At 57.5% G+C, this 14859-nt stretch overlaps 5 protein-coding genes across 5 annotated transcripts; 3 read left to right on the top strand and 2 right to left on the bottom strand.

Annotated features, from left to right (window-relative positions):
- Positions 1-1113: 1113 nt before the first annotated feature.
- On the top strand, positions 1114-3405 carry POSPLADRAFT_1073334 (hypothetical protein; the record flags this gene model as incomplete). Its single annotated transcript, XM_024482596.1, has 9 exons — positions 1114-1257; positions 1326-1380; positions 1433-1571; positions 1635-1837; positions 1932-2167; positions 2251-2413; positions 2496-2675; positions 2737-2996; positions 3069-3405. The coding sequence occupies exons 3-9, from the start codon at positions 1448-1450 to the stop codon at positions 3403-3405; spliced, it is 1503 nt and encodes a 500-aa protein (XP_024341859.1). The 5' UTR covers positions 1114-1257; positions 1326-1380; positions 1433-1447.
- A 278-nt stretch (positions 3406-3683) lies between these two features.
- Positions 3684-4558, bottom strand: POSPLADRAFT_1069261 (hypothetical protein). Its single transcript, XM_024482338.1, has 3 exons — positions 4451-4558; positions 4199-4371; positions 3684-4147 (listed from the first exon to the last, which is right to left on the bottom strand). The coding sequence occupies exons 1-3, from the start codon at positions 4533-4535 to the stop codon at positions 3971-3973; spliced, it is 435 nt and encodes a 144-aa protein (XP_024341858.1). The 5' UTR covers positions 4536-4558; the 3' UTR covers positions 3684-3970.
- Positions 4559-5371: 813 nt separating this feature from the next.
- POSPLADRAFT_1136437 (hypothetical protein) lies at positions 5372-7133 on the top strand (the record flags this gene model as incomplete). Its single annotated transcript, XM_024484684.1, has 6 exons — positions 5372-5657; positions 5710-5888; positions 5967-6051; positions 6108-6136; positions 6196-6387; positions 6453-7133. 6 exons carry the CDS (start codon positions 5372-5374, stop codon positions 7131-7133), a joined length of 1452 nt encoding a protein of 483 aa, XP_024341857.1.
- A 1679-nt stretch (positions 7134-8812) lies between these two features.
- POSPLADRAFT_1136212 (hypothetical protein) lies at positions 8813-9945 on the bottom strand (the record flags this gene model as incomplete). The annotated part of the gene is made up of 2 exons (XM_024484654.1): positions 8813-9193; positions 9256-9945. Coding segments are annotated over 2 exons (1071 nt in total), but the record flags the coding sequence as incomplete, so codon positions are not given.
- Positions 9946-11157: 1212 nt separating this feature from the next.
- POSPLADRAFT_1053850 (hypothetical protein) lies at positions 11158-11694 on the top strand (the record flags this gene model as incomplete). Its single annotated transcript, XM_024480455.1, has 1 exon — positions 11158-11694. The coding sequence occupies one exon, from the start codon at positions 11158-11160 to the stop codon at positions 11692-11694; it is 537 nt and encodes a 178-aa protein (XP_024341855.1).
- Positions 11695-14859: the final 3165 nt, after the last annotated feature.

Genomic DNA, 14859 nt, shown 5'->3' with positions numbered 1-14859 from the left:
CAATACCCATGTCGCCAGTATCTATAAGGTATCAAACGGATGCTGCACGTCCATCGCGTCAGGAACAAGATGCGCGGAACATATCCGATGAAGACGAGGGGCGACGGAGGAATTTGACTGCTCAGGATCTTTCCAGACCTCGGAAGCTATCTTATGGTTCGCGCTAAGGCATCTTCGCACCCTGGCAAAAAAAAAGGGCAAGCATCTTCCTCACGTCTGTCGACAAATGTTTAAACTACCTGCCAATGTGCAGGTCGTAGGTGAGAGAAACGAATAAAATAATCTCACGTTGTCATGTACGCTGTCAGCGACGCGAAAAATGAACGCGGGAAGTATAATATGAACAGATCTCCGGCGTGCATTCCAGGGATATTCGCCATGGCGACACATTTGCTATCATGATTGCTTCCCGCTTCTCTGTAGGAAGCGTAGAATTGAATTGCGATAAAAACGCACCATGGCTTCTGGAGGAACAGCCCGAAGTTCGGGTTAGAACAATAGTACGACGATAACCTACACTGTGTGAAGGTAGAAATAAATCATAGTTCAAGAGGTGGCCGATGTGGAATGGCCCAGGTGCAGGTACAAGAGACCCTTGGTGTGAACGAGGTAAGTGGTACACGGCGGTACGCAGCTTACTTGTAGATTGTGGACTAGAACACTTAGATCTAGATTTCTCATCAGACATTCAGGTGAGCAAACCAGCCATTGTCGCTGAGAAATTGCAAGGGTGAATTCGTTGTTCATGGTGATGTTTGCGACTGGAGAGGCTCTCGCGGGTTGCAAGGATCACGGTAGCAACAAGATTCAGATCGATCCATCAGGGTCAACTCCGGGCGCCCGAGAAGCGACTCGGAGTAGGAAGCCCGGTTGAACACAGGAAGCGGTAGCAGACTGCGCTTTCGGAACTGCTGGCACAGAGTAGCTAGCGAGGAGGCTCAGATTCGTTCGAGGGACGGACCAGACGCTTGAGAACGGGCTAATTGAAGGGTGGTTTAGCGGTGGCTCCTGGGCGTCTGACTAACAAACTGATCTCGATCAGGTCACACTGTACTTATCGGGACGTGGTTGACATAGTTCGGATGACGAGTGTGAATAAGGTCCGGGATTGCCCTTCAACCGTCTCCTATGGGCTCAGATACACATGTACCTTCTCGCTTAAACGTCGAAAAGGACTGACGAGTAACCCCGACAACTGGCACGGCTCGTTTGTGAGGAAAACAGTCTCGGCAATTGTACCCGAGAATCAGAGTATTGGTGATCTGTCTTCGGTCAACACGTTCCCCAACGCTCACGTCTAACGACCTTTGCAATGTACGCCATAGAACTTCGCCCGGGGGCAGTAGCCGCCTTTTCACCTGATACAAAATCTAGACTGTGGTGAAGCCCAGAAGTATCAGACCCTTCCCCTTTTGATCTCAGACGGCTTCAGATCACCTCCATCATCATGGCTGACCCCAGTCCCACTCCTCGGAAAGCTGTCATTGTTGGTGCAGGCCCTGTAGGATGCTTGGCAGCTATATCGCTGGCCAAGACGGGCTGGAATGTGGACATCTACGAGGGCCGACCAGGTAGGCATATCTAGTGCCCTATCCGTGTGGCACCAGTATCAGACAAACGCCCTAAATTTCAAGACATGCGTCTACCATCCTCCAAAGCGGCGGCCCAACAGCGTTCTATTAATTTAGCGATATCCGCACGGGGAATCGCGGCTATTGAAGCCATTCAACCTAGCGCGGCTGATCGCTTCTTGAAAGCAGTCATTCCCATGCGTGGAAGGATGATTCACCATGTCGACGGTCAGCAAGAGAGCCAGACCTACGACAGGGACGGACAGGTGCGTTTCACATCGCTTCTGACATCAGCGCCAGTGGCAAAAATTGACACATGCAACATTGGCGTCCCGCGCGCCGTCGTGAATTTCTCACCAGTGCATTAATTCTATCGGACGGGGGTTCATGAATGAGGATCTCCTGACGGAGGCCCTTGCTCTTCCAAATGTATGCGCATTTTTCAACCACAGAGTCCTGTCTGTGGACTTTGATGGCAGAACTATGGCCGTCCGCGACAGTGACACAGGCAAGGAGATCGAGGTGCCGTTCGACTTCTGCGTGGGTGCGGATGGTTCATACTCGATTATACGGCGTCAGCTGATGCGGGTGGTCCGGTACGTCTATCTACGAGGTCTCGACCAATAAGTCCATACCTAGACATTCCTCCTGACCCGCTGGTTCTATCCCGCCCCTGTAGGATGGACTATCAGCAGGAATATATCCCACACGACTATCTTGAGCTGAAGATGCCCGCAGGGCCACCCACGGATATCGGCGGTGATCCTACATATCTATTGGACCCAAATCATCTCCACATCTGGCCGCGTCACACGTTTATGCTCATAGCTCTGCCGAATAAGGTAAGCTATCGCCTCCTGCTGACCGTACGCCGCCGCCTCGTTGTGACATGAGCTTACATGGATCGTCGCGCCGCATTCATAGGACAAAACATTTACGTGTACCCTTTTCGCGCCCACCGCCGATTTCGATCTTCTACGCACGCCAGAGGCCATCATCGAATGGTTCAGCACGAATTTTCCAGATGCATTGCCATTAATCGGCGAGAAGGCCCTCCTGGACGATTTTGCACGGAATCCACGGAGTTCGCTCATGACGATTAAGGTACATCTTCCAATGCACGCGAGCACGCGGCGCGGGCTGATGATTTATATTTCCCCACAAGGCGAAGCCTTACCACTACAAGGACCGAGCCATTCTACTCGGCGATGCGGCGCACGCCATGGTGCCCTTCTATGGCCAGGGTTTGAACTGCGGCCTCGAAGACGTCCGCGTACTGGATATTTTATTACGAGAAGAAGCCGTAGACCCAGATATCAGTGTACCAGGAGAGGTCGACGAGCGCCTTGCTAGAGCCTTGGACAGGTACTCGGCCGGAAGACACGAAGACCTGGTCTCTATATGCGAGCTTGCTATGGATAATTAGTGAGCCCCCGCTTCATTGCCGCCCGAAAGATGCATTTTGTTGATTAAGTGTGGTCGGGGCCATTCGGCTAGTGTGGAGATGAGACACTCAGTCGTGACATTGGCGTACCTTTTCCGCAAGACCCTGGACAACGTCTTGTATTCTCTGAGCGCACGCTCGGTGCCCTTCAGCTCCGTCGTTCCTGTTCTCTCTCGCGAGGCGTTCCCGTCGCCTTCTCCCGCAGGCTGGCTGCCGCTTTACACAATGGTGACCTTCCGACCCGACATTAGTTACTCAATCGCTAGGCGCAAGGCTAGGAGGCAGCGAAAATTTTTGGAGTACGCGGGGTGGGCAAGCGTCGCTGCAGGATTAGGTGTTGTCTCGATCACGGGCCTAACGCTGTGGCGCCGTACGGGCAGCCGGGGATAACTCCCTACGCGCTAGAGGAAGAGCATTGAATAGAATTGTCAGACCTATCACACCTGCCAAAATCCACCAATCACAGCGTTGTTCCAGTGAGGTGGCCCAATAACACAAAGTTCTCTTTTATGTCAGCGCGGGATCATCTACTAGCATTTATGGAAATGAGACCGATGGAGATTAGGTGTCTCGCAGCGTGCATGGCCTATGTGGTCCATCACTGCATGGTCGATTATTAGCAAGGTGTGCGCGCAATGAAGCCGAAGTACATTTCGATTGCAATTCCCCCCTTCTCGTAGCTATACTCGAACACCCGTTGACCATCAGTACCGTGTAAATGAAAAGCGGAAATAAAAGTGGGCCAAATGAAATGATATAGGACAAAAAGCGCATGAGTGTGGCGTTGAGCGCTGAATTACGGGCCAATAAAACATACAACAAGGGCAGGCCCCACGAGCGACAATTGCTTTAGCAGAGGGAGGGACATAGCGGGTCGTAAAGGCGGCTTCGAGACAGTGTGTAACGACGTATAGTTCCGTCTCGGTCGAGCATTCACGCTCGTCATCTAGAGAGATCAAGCAGGAGGATTCTTGCGAGGCCGTCCTCGCTTCTTCTTCGGTGTGCTACTTGTTGCAGCAGGCTCCGGGTCGTCCCTATCGTTGTCGCCCGATGGCTCTGGTTTCGGTTTGGGGGGACGACCCCTAGGACGCTTAATCTTGGGCTCTGCTGGTGCCTCATCTTCCGACTTTCTCTGGAGGTCCGTAAGACGCGATTAAACATCCAACCACGGCGCGCGGCTCACCTTTGGTGGGCGCCCTCTCCGTTTCTTATTGGCATCTGAGGAGGTTCCTGCCTCGCCCGATGCCTCGCCCCCTGATGGAGCGGTCTCTGTAGACGCAAGGGTTTTCTTGTTCTTGCTACCCTTGGGACGTCCCCGTCCGCGCTTCTTTGGTGGCTCGGCCTCTGCGTCCGCGGCTGGGAGGGGTCCGGTCAGGTAAGAGGGCTGGTACGGCGCTTGCTACGGACGGAGAGCCGGAGATGGAAAGCGACTAACCTGGCTCTGGCTCTGGTTCGCCGGTGTCGTCTAGCTCGTCGACCTTCTCGTCGGTGGGATCGTCTTGCGGAGGAGACGCAGACATGGAGAGAGCGCTTACGGGGGACGGGACGATTGGCGAGGATGAGGGGAAGGAAAGAAGAGCGAGGAGCGTACAGTGCCCTCGTTTTAACGAGTATTTCCCCTATTAGAGTTCTCTCGCGTGCAATAATTCCCCGAAAGAGACGATTATTATCTCTCATGAATCAAGCCTTCCATGAATTCCGAGATTCACAGGGGAAATGTACGTAATGCTGTCTACAGCTAGGCGACCTCGGTCAGCGCTGTTGGATGGCAGACGCCTGACCCGGACAAGAAATGCCCACGACCTCAGCAACAGAGCAGATGGCAGGATTGTAAATGCCAGAGGTGCTTATGGTGCCGGTCGCCCAGGCCAGGAACGCTTCGACGGAGATATTGTAGCAGCGTATATTGGGCGGACTTTGTTAGTCAGGGCTTGTTTGATGTGGGTACGAGGGGGATATAATCAGATAGAACTGGAATACACGGGCTCACATGAAATAGGTATTTTGCGGTGTGATAGGCTGCCGGTCGGCTCCTGCCACGAGCTGGGAGAGTCAGATGGCAGCGAACAAGGGGAAGACGATACCAGAAAGTCGCGATGTTCCCTGACGGACGCGTCGCGGGCAGTTCAACGGCCAATGCCATCATCTATCCGCCTGAGCAGGCCATCAATCGCTTTTCTATCAGGCGTTCATCCGCGGCCATATGCTCCTCCTGCCATATCCGGCAGAACGCGGACTCTGAATCTCCCTGCCGATGAATCTCCGATAGATTCAGCACGTGCAACGCGCCACAACGCCTGATGCCATACGCGTGCGCCCACACACAGACCAGCCCGCCCAGTCGTCTGCCCCAGCTATGCGGCCCTCGCTCACTCTCTTTCTCCTCCCCCTCCTCGCCGCTGCTCGCCTTCACCATTCTCTCGTCCCCGAGGACCCCTATGCCTTTCCGAAATACCGCGTAACGTTCCTCAACGGCCTCCCCGTCCTCAATGAGACCGCAGATCGCTGGCTCCGCGACGGCCTCCAGGGCGGCGAGCTCGAGTTCCTCGACCAGCCCTGGAGGGACTCGACGACCCCTGCGCCCCAGCTGAAAAGCATCGAGGGCAGCCAGCCCCGGGACGCCAACTTCGCATCCGCGGTCTGTATGCGTGCCCATTCAGTGGCTATCGACTGACGGAGCTATCACGCAGCCAGCTCCATCACATGCATCCGATTATGCTCTCGAACATATGAAAATCGGCTCACGCATGTCATATGTCTGTCTCATCCCCCCGCCGCCAGAGGATACCGCAACTGCAGACGAGCCGTCCACTGACGTGACACCAGTTGACAGCTGGTCCCTTTTGCAACCTCTCATGGGAACATGCCTATATGTGAGCCAAGTCCAGCCGGGTCTCCACGACGAGATGTGATATTTATGGAATACTTTGCTCCGCCAATTGCAGCATAAGCAAGGCTGGTTTACGTACTCGTATTGTCATAATTTGCACGTCCGCCAATTCCACGAACTGCTACCACAGCAGCCGCTCCGTCCTGGTGAGTATCCCTACCCATTCTCCTGTCTCGCCGCGTGCCCACTCGTGAGCCCTTAGGCGAGTACAAACCGGAAGAAGACACGGAGGTAAGCGCATGCCCTATATTCCGTCTTACGTCGATGTCAAATATTCGAAATTGGCCTAGTGGGAATCATATACGCTCGGCAGAGCTCCCCCGAGTCTAGAAGCTGGAGCAGACCTCACTGTCGCAGAGGAAGCTGCGCGTGTCGCGAACCTCGAGCTCGCCCGCGGGGCAGGCTCGCGTTACCTCGTGCAACGCTGGGGCGATGGCACATACTGTGACAAGACCGGTAGGAAGCGTGAAATTGAGGTCCAGGTGCGAGCATATTTCCCATGTGCTTCTAGATGTTCTACGAGAAGCTGATTAACGCACATGCGCAGTTCCACTGCTCAATGACCATGACGGATACGATCCTGTTCGTGAAGGAGACTCAAACGTGCCACTACGTGCTCCACATTGCGACGCCGCGCCTATGCGGCGTGCCAGGCTTCAAGTCGCGCGTGGACTCGCGCGAGGAGACGTACATCCGCTGTCGCGAGGTGCTCGGCGTGCAGGAATACGAGCACGCCGATCGCTCGCTCCCCGCCGCAGACCAACCGCTGAAGAAGATCCGGCGCGAAAAGCCGGTCATCGCACCGCCGCCGATCGAGGAGTCTGTCGCGGACACCAAGGTCTCGCCAAAGAAGCACGGCGATCTGCTGCGGCAGGCCTTGGAGCGTTTCATGTCCCGCAATGACGTCGGAGATCTCGCGGACACAGAGATCGTCGTGGAAGAATTCGACGATGGTGGAGATGGAGAGGTTATCATCCAGTTCATCGCCGCGGATGTTGAGGTCGATGGCGATGAAGAGGGTTCGGAGACCGTCACGTTCGGCGGGGAATCCTTGGCAGAGGTGCTCCGCACCGCTGGCTACAATATTAAAGGCGAGAAGATCAGGCAGAAATCCCCTGGAGAGAAGTCCGATTCGAAAAAAGAGGAGGGTCAGTCGAAGAGGAAGACAGAGAAGGGCCGAGGACGAGAAGCTGGAGAAGCCAAAACTCAGCGGCGAGACGAGCTGTAATCCCACTTTGTGTATGTTACATGCTGTTTTGGACGGAGTGGATCCTATTTATTGCGTCGTCATAAATATGCTTGTCAATTAGTCCTGCCTTGAGAAAGCTGTGCACCCTGGAGCCAAAGAATAATGACGAATAGTCCTTTGCATTGCATTGAATTTACGCGTACAATTACAAGAGCACGCTTTCTATCTTCACTAACATAAACATATACATCTGTATTTTGTACCTGTGTGGAAGCCACGACAATCTATGGCAAGAAGCATTGATCATCGAGATGCGAAATGCAAAACGCGAAAAACGAGGGATAATGTGCGCAACCGTGCGCGCAACCGCCTGTCGGCACCTTGATATGAAGCAAGCAATCGGACTCTATGCACAGAGGTAAACTACGAGCGTCATGGGGGGGACGTCGGACAATATATATGAATGACAGTGGGAATGGCGAAATCGGTTGCGAACGGGCGGTGGCGGACAGGGCAACGACGGCGTCGCGGAACGGCTAGAACAATCGCCGCTTCCCTTGCTTCTCATCGACGCTGACCTTGATGTGCATGTGGTTCGGCTTCGCGCCCGGCTCCGAGCAGGGCATGATGCTCCGCAGCCACGGGTCGCCGTCGTCCTCGTCCTCGGGCTTGTGCGCGTGGTCCTGACAGCGCGGGCTGTCGCGCGCGTGCGAGAGGCAGCCGCACAGGAGGTCGTTCGACTTGCCGAGCCCGTGCAGCAGGTCCGTCAGCGTGCAGCGCGCAGACGGCTCGATGTGCATCATACGCCGGATGGCCGGGCGCGACTCGCGCGGCAGCAGACGGAAGATCGACTCGGCGCCGCCCTGGTGGAACGTCGCCACGGACGCCTTGCTGTCCGCGCGTCGGCGCGGCGTGCGCGGTGTCGCGTTCTGGTCCTTGCGCGGCGTCGGAGCCTTCGCGGTGGACGTGCTGGCTGCGCTTGACTGCGGCTTCTGCACTTCGGCCACCTTGCCTTGCACCGCTTCCACGGCCGCGAGCTTCGCGTCCTTCTCCACGTCTGCGGAGAAGTCCTTCACCTTGACCTCGACCTGCGCGCTTGGAGCCTTCTGTGCCTCCTTGGCAGGAACGAGCTCCGGGCTTGTCGCCGAACTGAAGATCGGCGCAACAGTAGCCGCTGAGCCGGCGAAGTGCATTGGCGGCTCTCTCCTGAACATCTTCGGCGATGGGGGCGCAGGGAGAGACTCGGTCGAGTCCGCGGGGCGCGCGAAGGACCGCACGGACGGATCAGGGTCTGCCTGGCTCCCCGTGGCCGCATGCGGAAGGAACACAGCGGGCAGTGTCGCCGTGGAGTGCGAGACGACGCCCTGCGGGAGGTTCGCACGCACGACCAGGCGGCGCTTCTCCATCTCCTCGCGGCCGAGCTGCTCCGAGTCGGAGGATGACGTATCAGACGAACAGCAGCGGCGCATCGACATCTTGTCGGGTCCCAAGGACTCCGTCTCCGTCGTATCCGATGGGACGGTAGATGGAGCAGTGGACGGAGCGATCGACGGCGCGGTGCTGTTCGACGCGGAAGTCGACACCGAGTCCGATGAGCCCTCGTCGCGCTGGTGCACGGGCGCGTCTTCGATAGTCTGAGGTTCCTCCTTCGGCTTCTCCGAGAGGTCGGGGTGCGCCTGCACGAACGCCCTGAAGCTCGCGTCGCTCTTCGGGTCTGGGATCTTCCAGGGGAACCGCCGGAGCACCATGCACATGAAGATGATCGCGACGCTCCACACGTCCGCCTTGCGTGGATCGTAGCCCTGCTCACTGAGTACCTCCGGCGCAAGATACGGGTCGGATCCGACTACGCCGGACGCGAGCGTCGTCTTCTTGCCTGGATAGTGGAAGACAGTCGCAGTGCCGAAATCAATAAGTTTCACGACATTGTTCGTAGTCATCACGCAATTATCGAGCTTCAGGTCGCGGTGCGCAAGCCCGAGCGAATGCAAGTAATCCACGCCGTCACAGATCTGGCGGAAGACGCAGTAGATCTCCGGACGCGACATGCTCCCAGACATCACGACGCTGAACAAGTCGTACGGCGCGTACTCCATGACCTTCCAACACGCCACCGTCAATCTCCGCCGTTACGAATAATGGCCACACATGCACGACGTACCTCATAATAGTGACCGTGGTCCGTTACGATATCGACGGTCTCGATGATGTTCCGGTGCTTCAATGTGCTGCCCACACAGAACTCCGCGGTAACCTTCTTCTGGTACTCGCGCAGGCTCTCGCCCTGGCGTTTGGGTCTGAACTCCTTGACCGCATACGTGATCCCGCCCATCTTGCTGGACGCCTTGATGAGACGCACCGTACCACCAGCGCCACTGCCCAACACACGGCCCCACTTGCCGTACTTCTTCGACAAGTGTGCGTGGGTCGCGGAAGATAGCGACGGAACGACGTACCCTGGCGGATGCTTGTGGTCCGACGGAGGTAGGAAGTGCTTCGACGCTGATGCCGACGTAGTCGGAGAACCAGATCCCGAATGCGAGCCAGAGCCCGGCGACGGCGGAGTCGACTGGGACTCAATCGTGGGCTGAGGCGAGCGGGAGCTCCGCTTACTGCTGCTCGCAGTGGAAGCGGACTTGCCATCCGGCGACGGCGTCTTCAGTACCCGGTCCTTCGCACTGGGCTTGTCCTCGTTGGCTTTATCCTCCGCCTTTGATTGGTCCTCCTTTTTATCCTTCAGCCCGTCCTTGTCCTTATCCCGGCGCAGGAACGATGACACGCGGGACTTGGGCTGCCTACCACCTTCAGCCGGCACATTATCCGTCAAGCCGTTCGCAGGCGAGGCGGGCATCGTCGACATGTATCCTGGCGTGCCAGGGGTCGCAAGCCCAGGAACCACCTCGATGAGACTCGACTGGTCGAAATGCGCACCTCTCCGTTGCTGGTTGAGCGGCTGACTCGGCTCTAAAGGCGGAGTCGCGGTAGCGGATGTGGGCGCGGTCGACGAATTGTGAGAGTGTGAATGGGGTATATGGTGGTTCAAGAAACGCTTGAGATCGTGCAGAGGCCCTGGTAGATGCTTTGTGCCTTTGAGTGTACCGACAGAGCCTGGTGTAACGGGGGCCGACGCAGCCAGCGAAGCTGCGTTGGGCGGTGTACACGGCACTTGTGGTGGCTCGTCGCGATCTGGTGACCGTCGAGGCGGTGAAGACGCGTCGGACATATTCATAGGAAGAGGCTGGCTCGGGCGGCGGACGAAGGGGAAGCGGGAGGTAGATGACGCGCTGGAGGCAGGCAGGTTGTCGGTGGACGGGTTTGTGGACGGGTTTGTAGAAGGATTAGAGGAGCGAGACGGGGAGGGCGAACGACGGCGAGGGAACGCGGACGTCAGAAGGGAACGAGACGGGCGTCTCGAGGGGGTCGGAGCCTACGAAGAGAGAAGAGTTGACATTTGAATGCATGGGTCAGCGACTTGTCGCGAGGAGAAAAAGAGCAAATACGAAGTGTGGTGCGGATGAGTAGAACAACGGGTAAATACCAACCTGCTCCTTCTGATTAGTGGGACGTGCAGTACGCGGGTCAGACTCGTTTGGGGTATTAGGATGTGGACTAGTTGGAGTAGTAGGCAACGCTATTGAGGGCGCGGAGGGATCAGAGGGCTGTGCGGGGGCGACGGGCGGAGCGTCAGATGGTGAGATGTCAGTTTTCAGAGACAGCGTGGGGGGCTGCTGAAGCTGTGGGTGCGTGTGGTCGTCGTCGCCAAGCGGGGGTGGGGGTATGGAGATGGCGAGGGGCTGCATTGGGCGGGCAGACAACATGGCGGGAAGGGCGTCGTCGCCGACGGCAGTGAGGAGAGGGGAGAGAGACGTCGGGCAGGAAGACGGGGAATGATATGGATGGGATGGAGAAATAGGCGAGAGGGAGGAGTCGTTTATGGCGCGCATCACTCGGCAAGCGATCTCAGATCACGGCCGCTCCGGGACGACACGCCGCTCCCAGCGCCTGCCCGCCGACCCGGCCTCTCTCCGGACGTCGCCCCCATTCACGAGGATCACCACCAGGGATGCTCCTCTCAAAGCGGGCACGCACAGGAGCTGGCACACAAACCCTGGGTCTGCACGTCATATCGAACGCGCACAATGGGAGGCTGGCACGCCACCCCAGTCTCTTCGGCCAACTGTCCCTCCAATCGGCATCGCCTGTGCCGGGCTATCCTCGCACTCGACCCATCTTCGCCGTCCTTCCCTCGCGAAATTCACGCGCAAATGTTTTCTCTCACCAGCTACGCCCGTCCCTCTCCTCGTTCGCCACTGCCCAGCTCGAGGGTCCGACAGCCCTCCGAAGGGCGGTACGAGTTGTGAATGGCGGCCTGCCCGCACCCGCTCCACCGTTCCGAGCTGCCCAACGCGGCGACGCCCACTCGGCAAGCCCATGCCGAGGGCCGTCAGCCAATCATCAGCACGGCGACGTCAGAAGGGATAGTCGCATAGCGTCACCTCATTTACGCGAGCGCCCATGCGGTACTTTCCTCTTCCAGCTGCGGCGCCCCGAGCGCGTCGCGATTTCGTCCCGCCCGAGAGATGCCTGGCGCGAGAAGTAGGGCGCCGCCGCTCGCCCGGGGCCCATTCGGAGGTACGAATAAAATGTCCGCATTTGCGTATGGCGGGTCTCCTGCGACGCCCGCCCATCCCGGTGCTGTCCGATGCCGTCGCGCGGTCGCCCTGCCTGTGGTCGACGATCCAGTCATCTGCCAAGCTCTCTTCGTCAACCTCTAGTCACCCATTACTCCGCATGGCCCTTTCATGATCTACCCCCTCCCCCCGATGACCTCCCGAGCCCCTATACAATGCTTCCACTCGTCCCTACACGACTCCCTGCCAACATTCAAGCTCCACACGCTCATCTGCCCCGTCTGAAAACTCCAACCCCGCACATTTACATCACGTATCTCATTCATCTCCGCCAGTCGCCGGCCGCGTTTCATTCATGTGGCCCAGGCCCTCCGCAATGCTCGAAGCCACAGCGCGGGATGGCGTACCCGCCCTCGGCCCCGCTCAAAACCCGCCCGCGTTCTTCAGGCATATCTCTCCCTCGCCATATACGCAGGAACTTGATTTTCTTCATCTGTTTCGACGCGCTCAGGTTATCTATAGCCATATCGCCCCTGCGCCCGCGCTCTACGGCCGCAGGAGGTCAAATAGCCTGCCACAGCTCACCCCACTCAATGGTAAACACACCGCATGCAAATATGCGCGACCATGCAGGTGCGCACTGCCATTCGCCCGCACGGCCTTGCTCCCCGCTTGTACGACGCAGCAGCAGTGCCGCGGGCTTAGCACCACGCGCTGCAGCAGATGCAAACTCAGTCTGACACTGCCGCAAAAATAGCCCGCTGCTCACATCTCCATTCTGTCAGTGAGGCGCCCATCTCAGCACCGCTCCTTATAAACTGGTGCATTCTTGCGCCCGCTGCGTCAATGTCCGCGATCGATGCGAGTGCACGTTGGTCGTGACACGAGCGCACCCGTGCGTTGCTCGTCATCGTACGTGCGGCGATTGTTTACCATTGGTCGCCCTACGTTAATCTTCGCGGGAAAACAACACCCGGCAGTCCAACCAATGCCCGACATTGCAGCTGGGTTGATTAGGTTAGGCCGTATCGCGCCCTTGTGCTTCCGTATCTCCACGGGCTCAAGTGCTGCCGAATATGTGTCCCACGGCCGTCCCCAACTGACCAATGCTCTGGTCGTCCGCTGTGCGAGGCCGTCGGACATGTCGTGGCTTTGGCAAGTACTAGGCATTGCCTAGAACGTGAAATGGTATGTGCGTTCGACTTTCTTGAAACTACGAGATTGTCAGGCGGCTCGAACATTCTTTTGTTGCGACGCTTGCACAGTATGCATATCAGAAATCGACAGGTAAGCGAGAGCGCTGGTTGTGTTCTATCATTTGGGCTTGTCGGAATTTAAGAGACGCTTATACATGGCTTATGCGAGCTTGACCTCGAGCCTGTAGCTTCTCTATACAACGCCAACGGTCCCAAGTTCCGCGCTCAGGAAGCATACATCTTCGATTTGACAATCACTCATCCCCGGTATTCCTGCACGGATTGTTGATCAATACTTACGTCTACGCCGGTCTCTTGCTGACCTCGCAAGTCATCTGCACAGATGCAGTGGCAAGTTCCTTTTCGGTCCGGGCCGTTACGCACCCACAGCACATTGCATGCATGCAGCCCGCACACAACTATTCGGCACCAGTTGGACATGCACCACGGAGCACCCTGTCTCTCGTAAGGCTCTACCCCAACTGACTCTCGCTCGGCTTGTGCATTACGCCGTGGCCCACGGGCTAGACCCGCCCACACATCCCTTAGCGTCCCCATTCTCATCCTTAAGCTCGCCCGCGCACGCCACAAGCCTTGCGCCGCGCCAGCCCGTGACCCGCTCCCCCCACGCTGACTACGCCCCCTCCCCATCTTCCCAAGCGCACGCCTGGAAGCCCCGCGTCACGCCCACCCAATCTGTCAGACGGAGCCTCGCGCGTCCCGCCGGCCCTCCCTGGACGCGCGCGCCGTGCACGCTTCGCGGGCGGAAATCTGCGGCGCTCTCGTGCTCGTGACGCGTCGAAGCCCCGAAGGTGTCTCCAGCGGCTTTTGCCTTCCGCACGCCCACGCCGTCGAGCTTATCCCAGCCCGGCCTCGTGCTACAGTGTCTCGAGAGCCGGAGCGCGGAAACACGAGGCGAAGGTGTTTTGTGGTTATGACCCTCGCTACGGAGACAGGCCGCGGTGTTTTGTCCAAGTCCAAAAGCATCTCAAAGGGTCGTTGGTAACTGTAGCGATAGAGGCCTAACGATGAATAGTAGGCAAACATGTACGGTAAATCACTTCGTGTATATCACTCGGCCTGATTTCTCCCAGCGTTCCTATTGTTCGTTGATGGGCCATCTATCGTCCGACATTCCCAACTCTCCAACGTCGCCTCCTCGGATCTCGGCTGTCAGTGCAAGCTCGCTTCACTAGGGCCCCCAAATATATTTGACACGCTAAACGACATATACACGCGGTCCCAGAAAGTGGTGCGAAAGTGGCAATTCTCGCGACAATTGCAGCCGGAGTGGGGCGGAAGACCTTTAGTATAACAGCATATAAGGTACGGATCATGCATAGACGGGTCTCGAGGTCTCGAGGAAGCTGGCTGATAGACGCAGACGCCGATGCGGCCCACAATCTCACACAAGTCGGGTCATGCGCGCAGGGCCCCGCCGTTGGCGGGCTAGCACAGGGCGGCTTCTGCTCGGTGGACTGAATTGCATCACAAACCATGCCCCACCGCGAACGGCAGATGACCTGCATGCGTCCCCCGACAGACAGCAGACAGACAGTACGGAATTCAACGCGCCTGGAGGCGCTCTGCATGTCCGTCCATCCTCCCCAACGAAGGTACTTCGGGACTTGCTCGGGTGCACATCAGTCAAATATAAAGTATGTCATCACTCGTCCGAGCGCACTGACGTAGGTGGCGTAGAAGCCACGAAAGGGCAGGAATCTGCAAGCGGAGTAGCACGTCCAGGATTGGAGTTGGACACGGAGGTCAAGGTCGCTCACCCTGTCCGCAAAACACTCCGTCGCGCTGCCGCATATTTACTTGCGCGCGACTGTGCTCGTCGGTAGTCGATGACCGAACAGTCGGACTCCGGAGTCCGGCAATCACGATCGCACGAATCGGCCAGGCCCCGATCACCGGCCAATCGACGATCTGCGG

Source organism: Postia placenta, assembly GCF_002117355.1.
Source record: "Postia placenta MAD-698-R-SB12 unplaced genomic scaffold POSPLAscaffold_3, whole genome shotgun sequence".
Lineage (NCBI taxonomy): Eukaryota > Fungi > Basidiomycota > Agaricomycetes > Polyporales > Adustoporiaceae > Rhodonia > Rhodonia placenta.
The sequence above is the reverse complement of the archived record's forward strand: the minus strand, read 5'-3'. Positions and strand labels throughout refer to the sequence as shown.

Excerpts from the sequence above, each read along its gene's own strand:
- POSPLADRAFT_1069261 (XM_024482338.1), bottom strand. The coding sequence starts at position 4,535 with ATGTCTGCGTCTCCTCCGCAAGACGATCCCACCGACGAGAAGGTCGAC. Across the intron at positions 4,372-4,450 it reads CGAACCAGAGCCAGAGCCAG|CCGCGGACGCAGAGGCCGAG; the intron begins GTTAGTCGCTTT and ends GACCCCTCCCAG. Across the intron at positions 4,148-4,198 it reads GGAGAGGGCGCCCACCAAAG|AGAAAGTCGGAAGATGAGGC; the intron begins GTGAGCCGCGCG and ends ACGGACCTCCAG.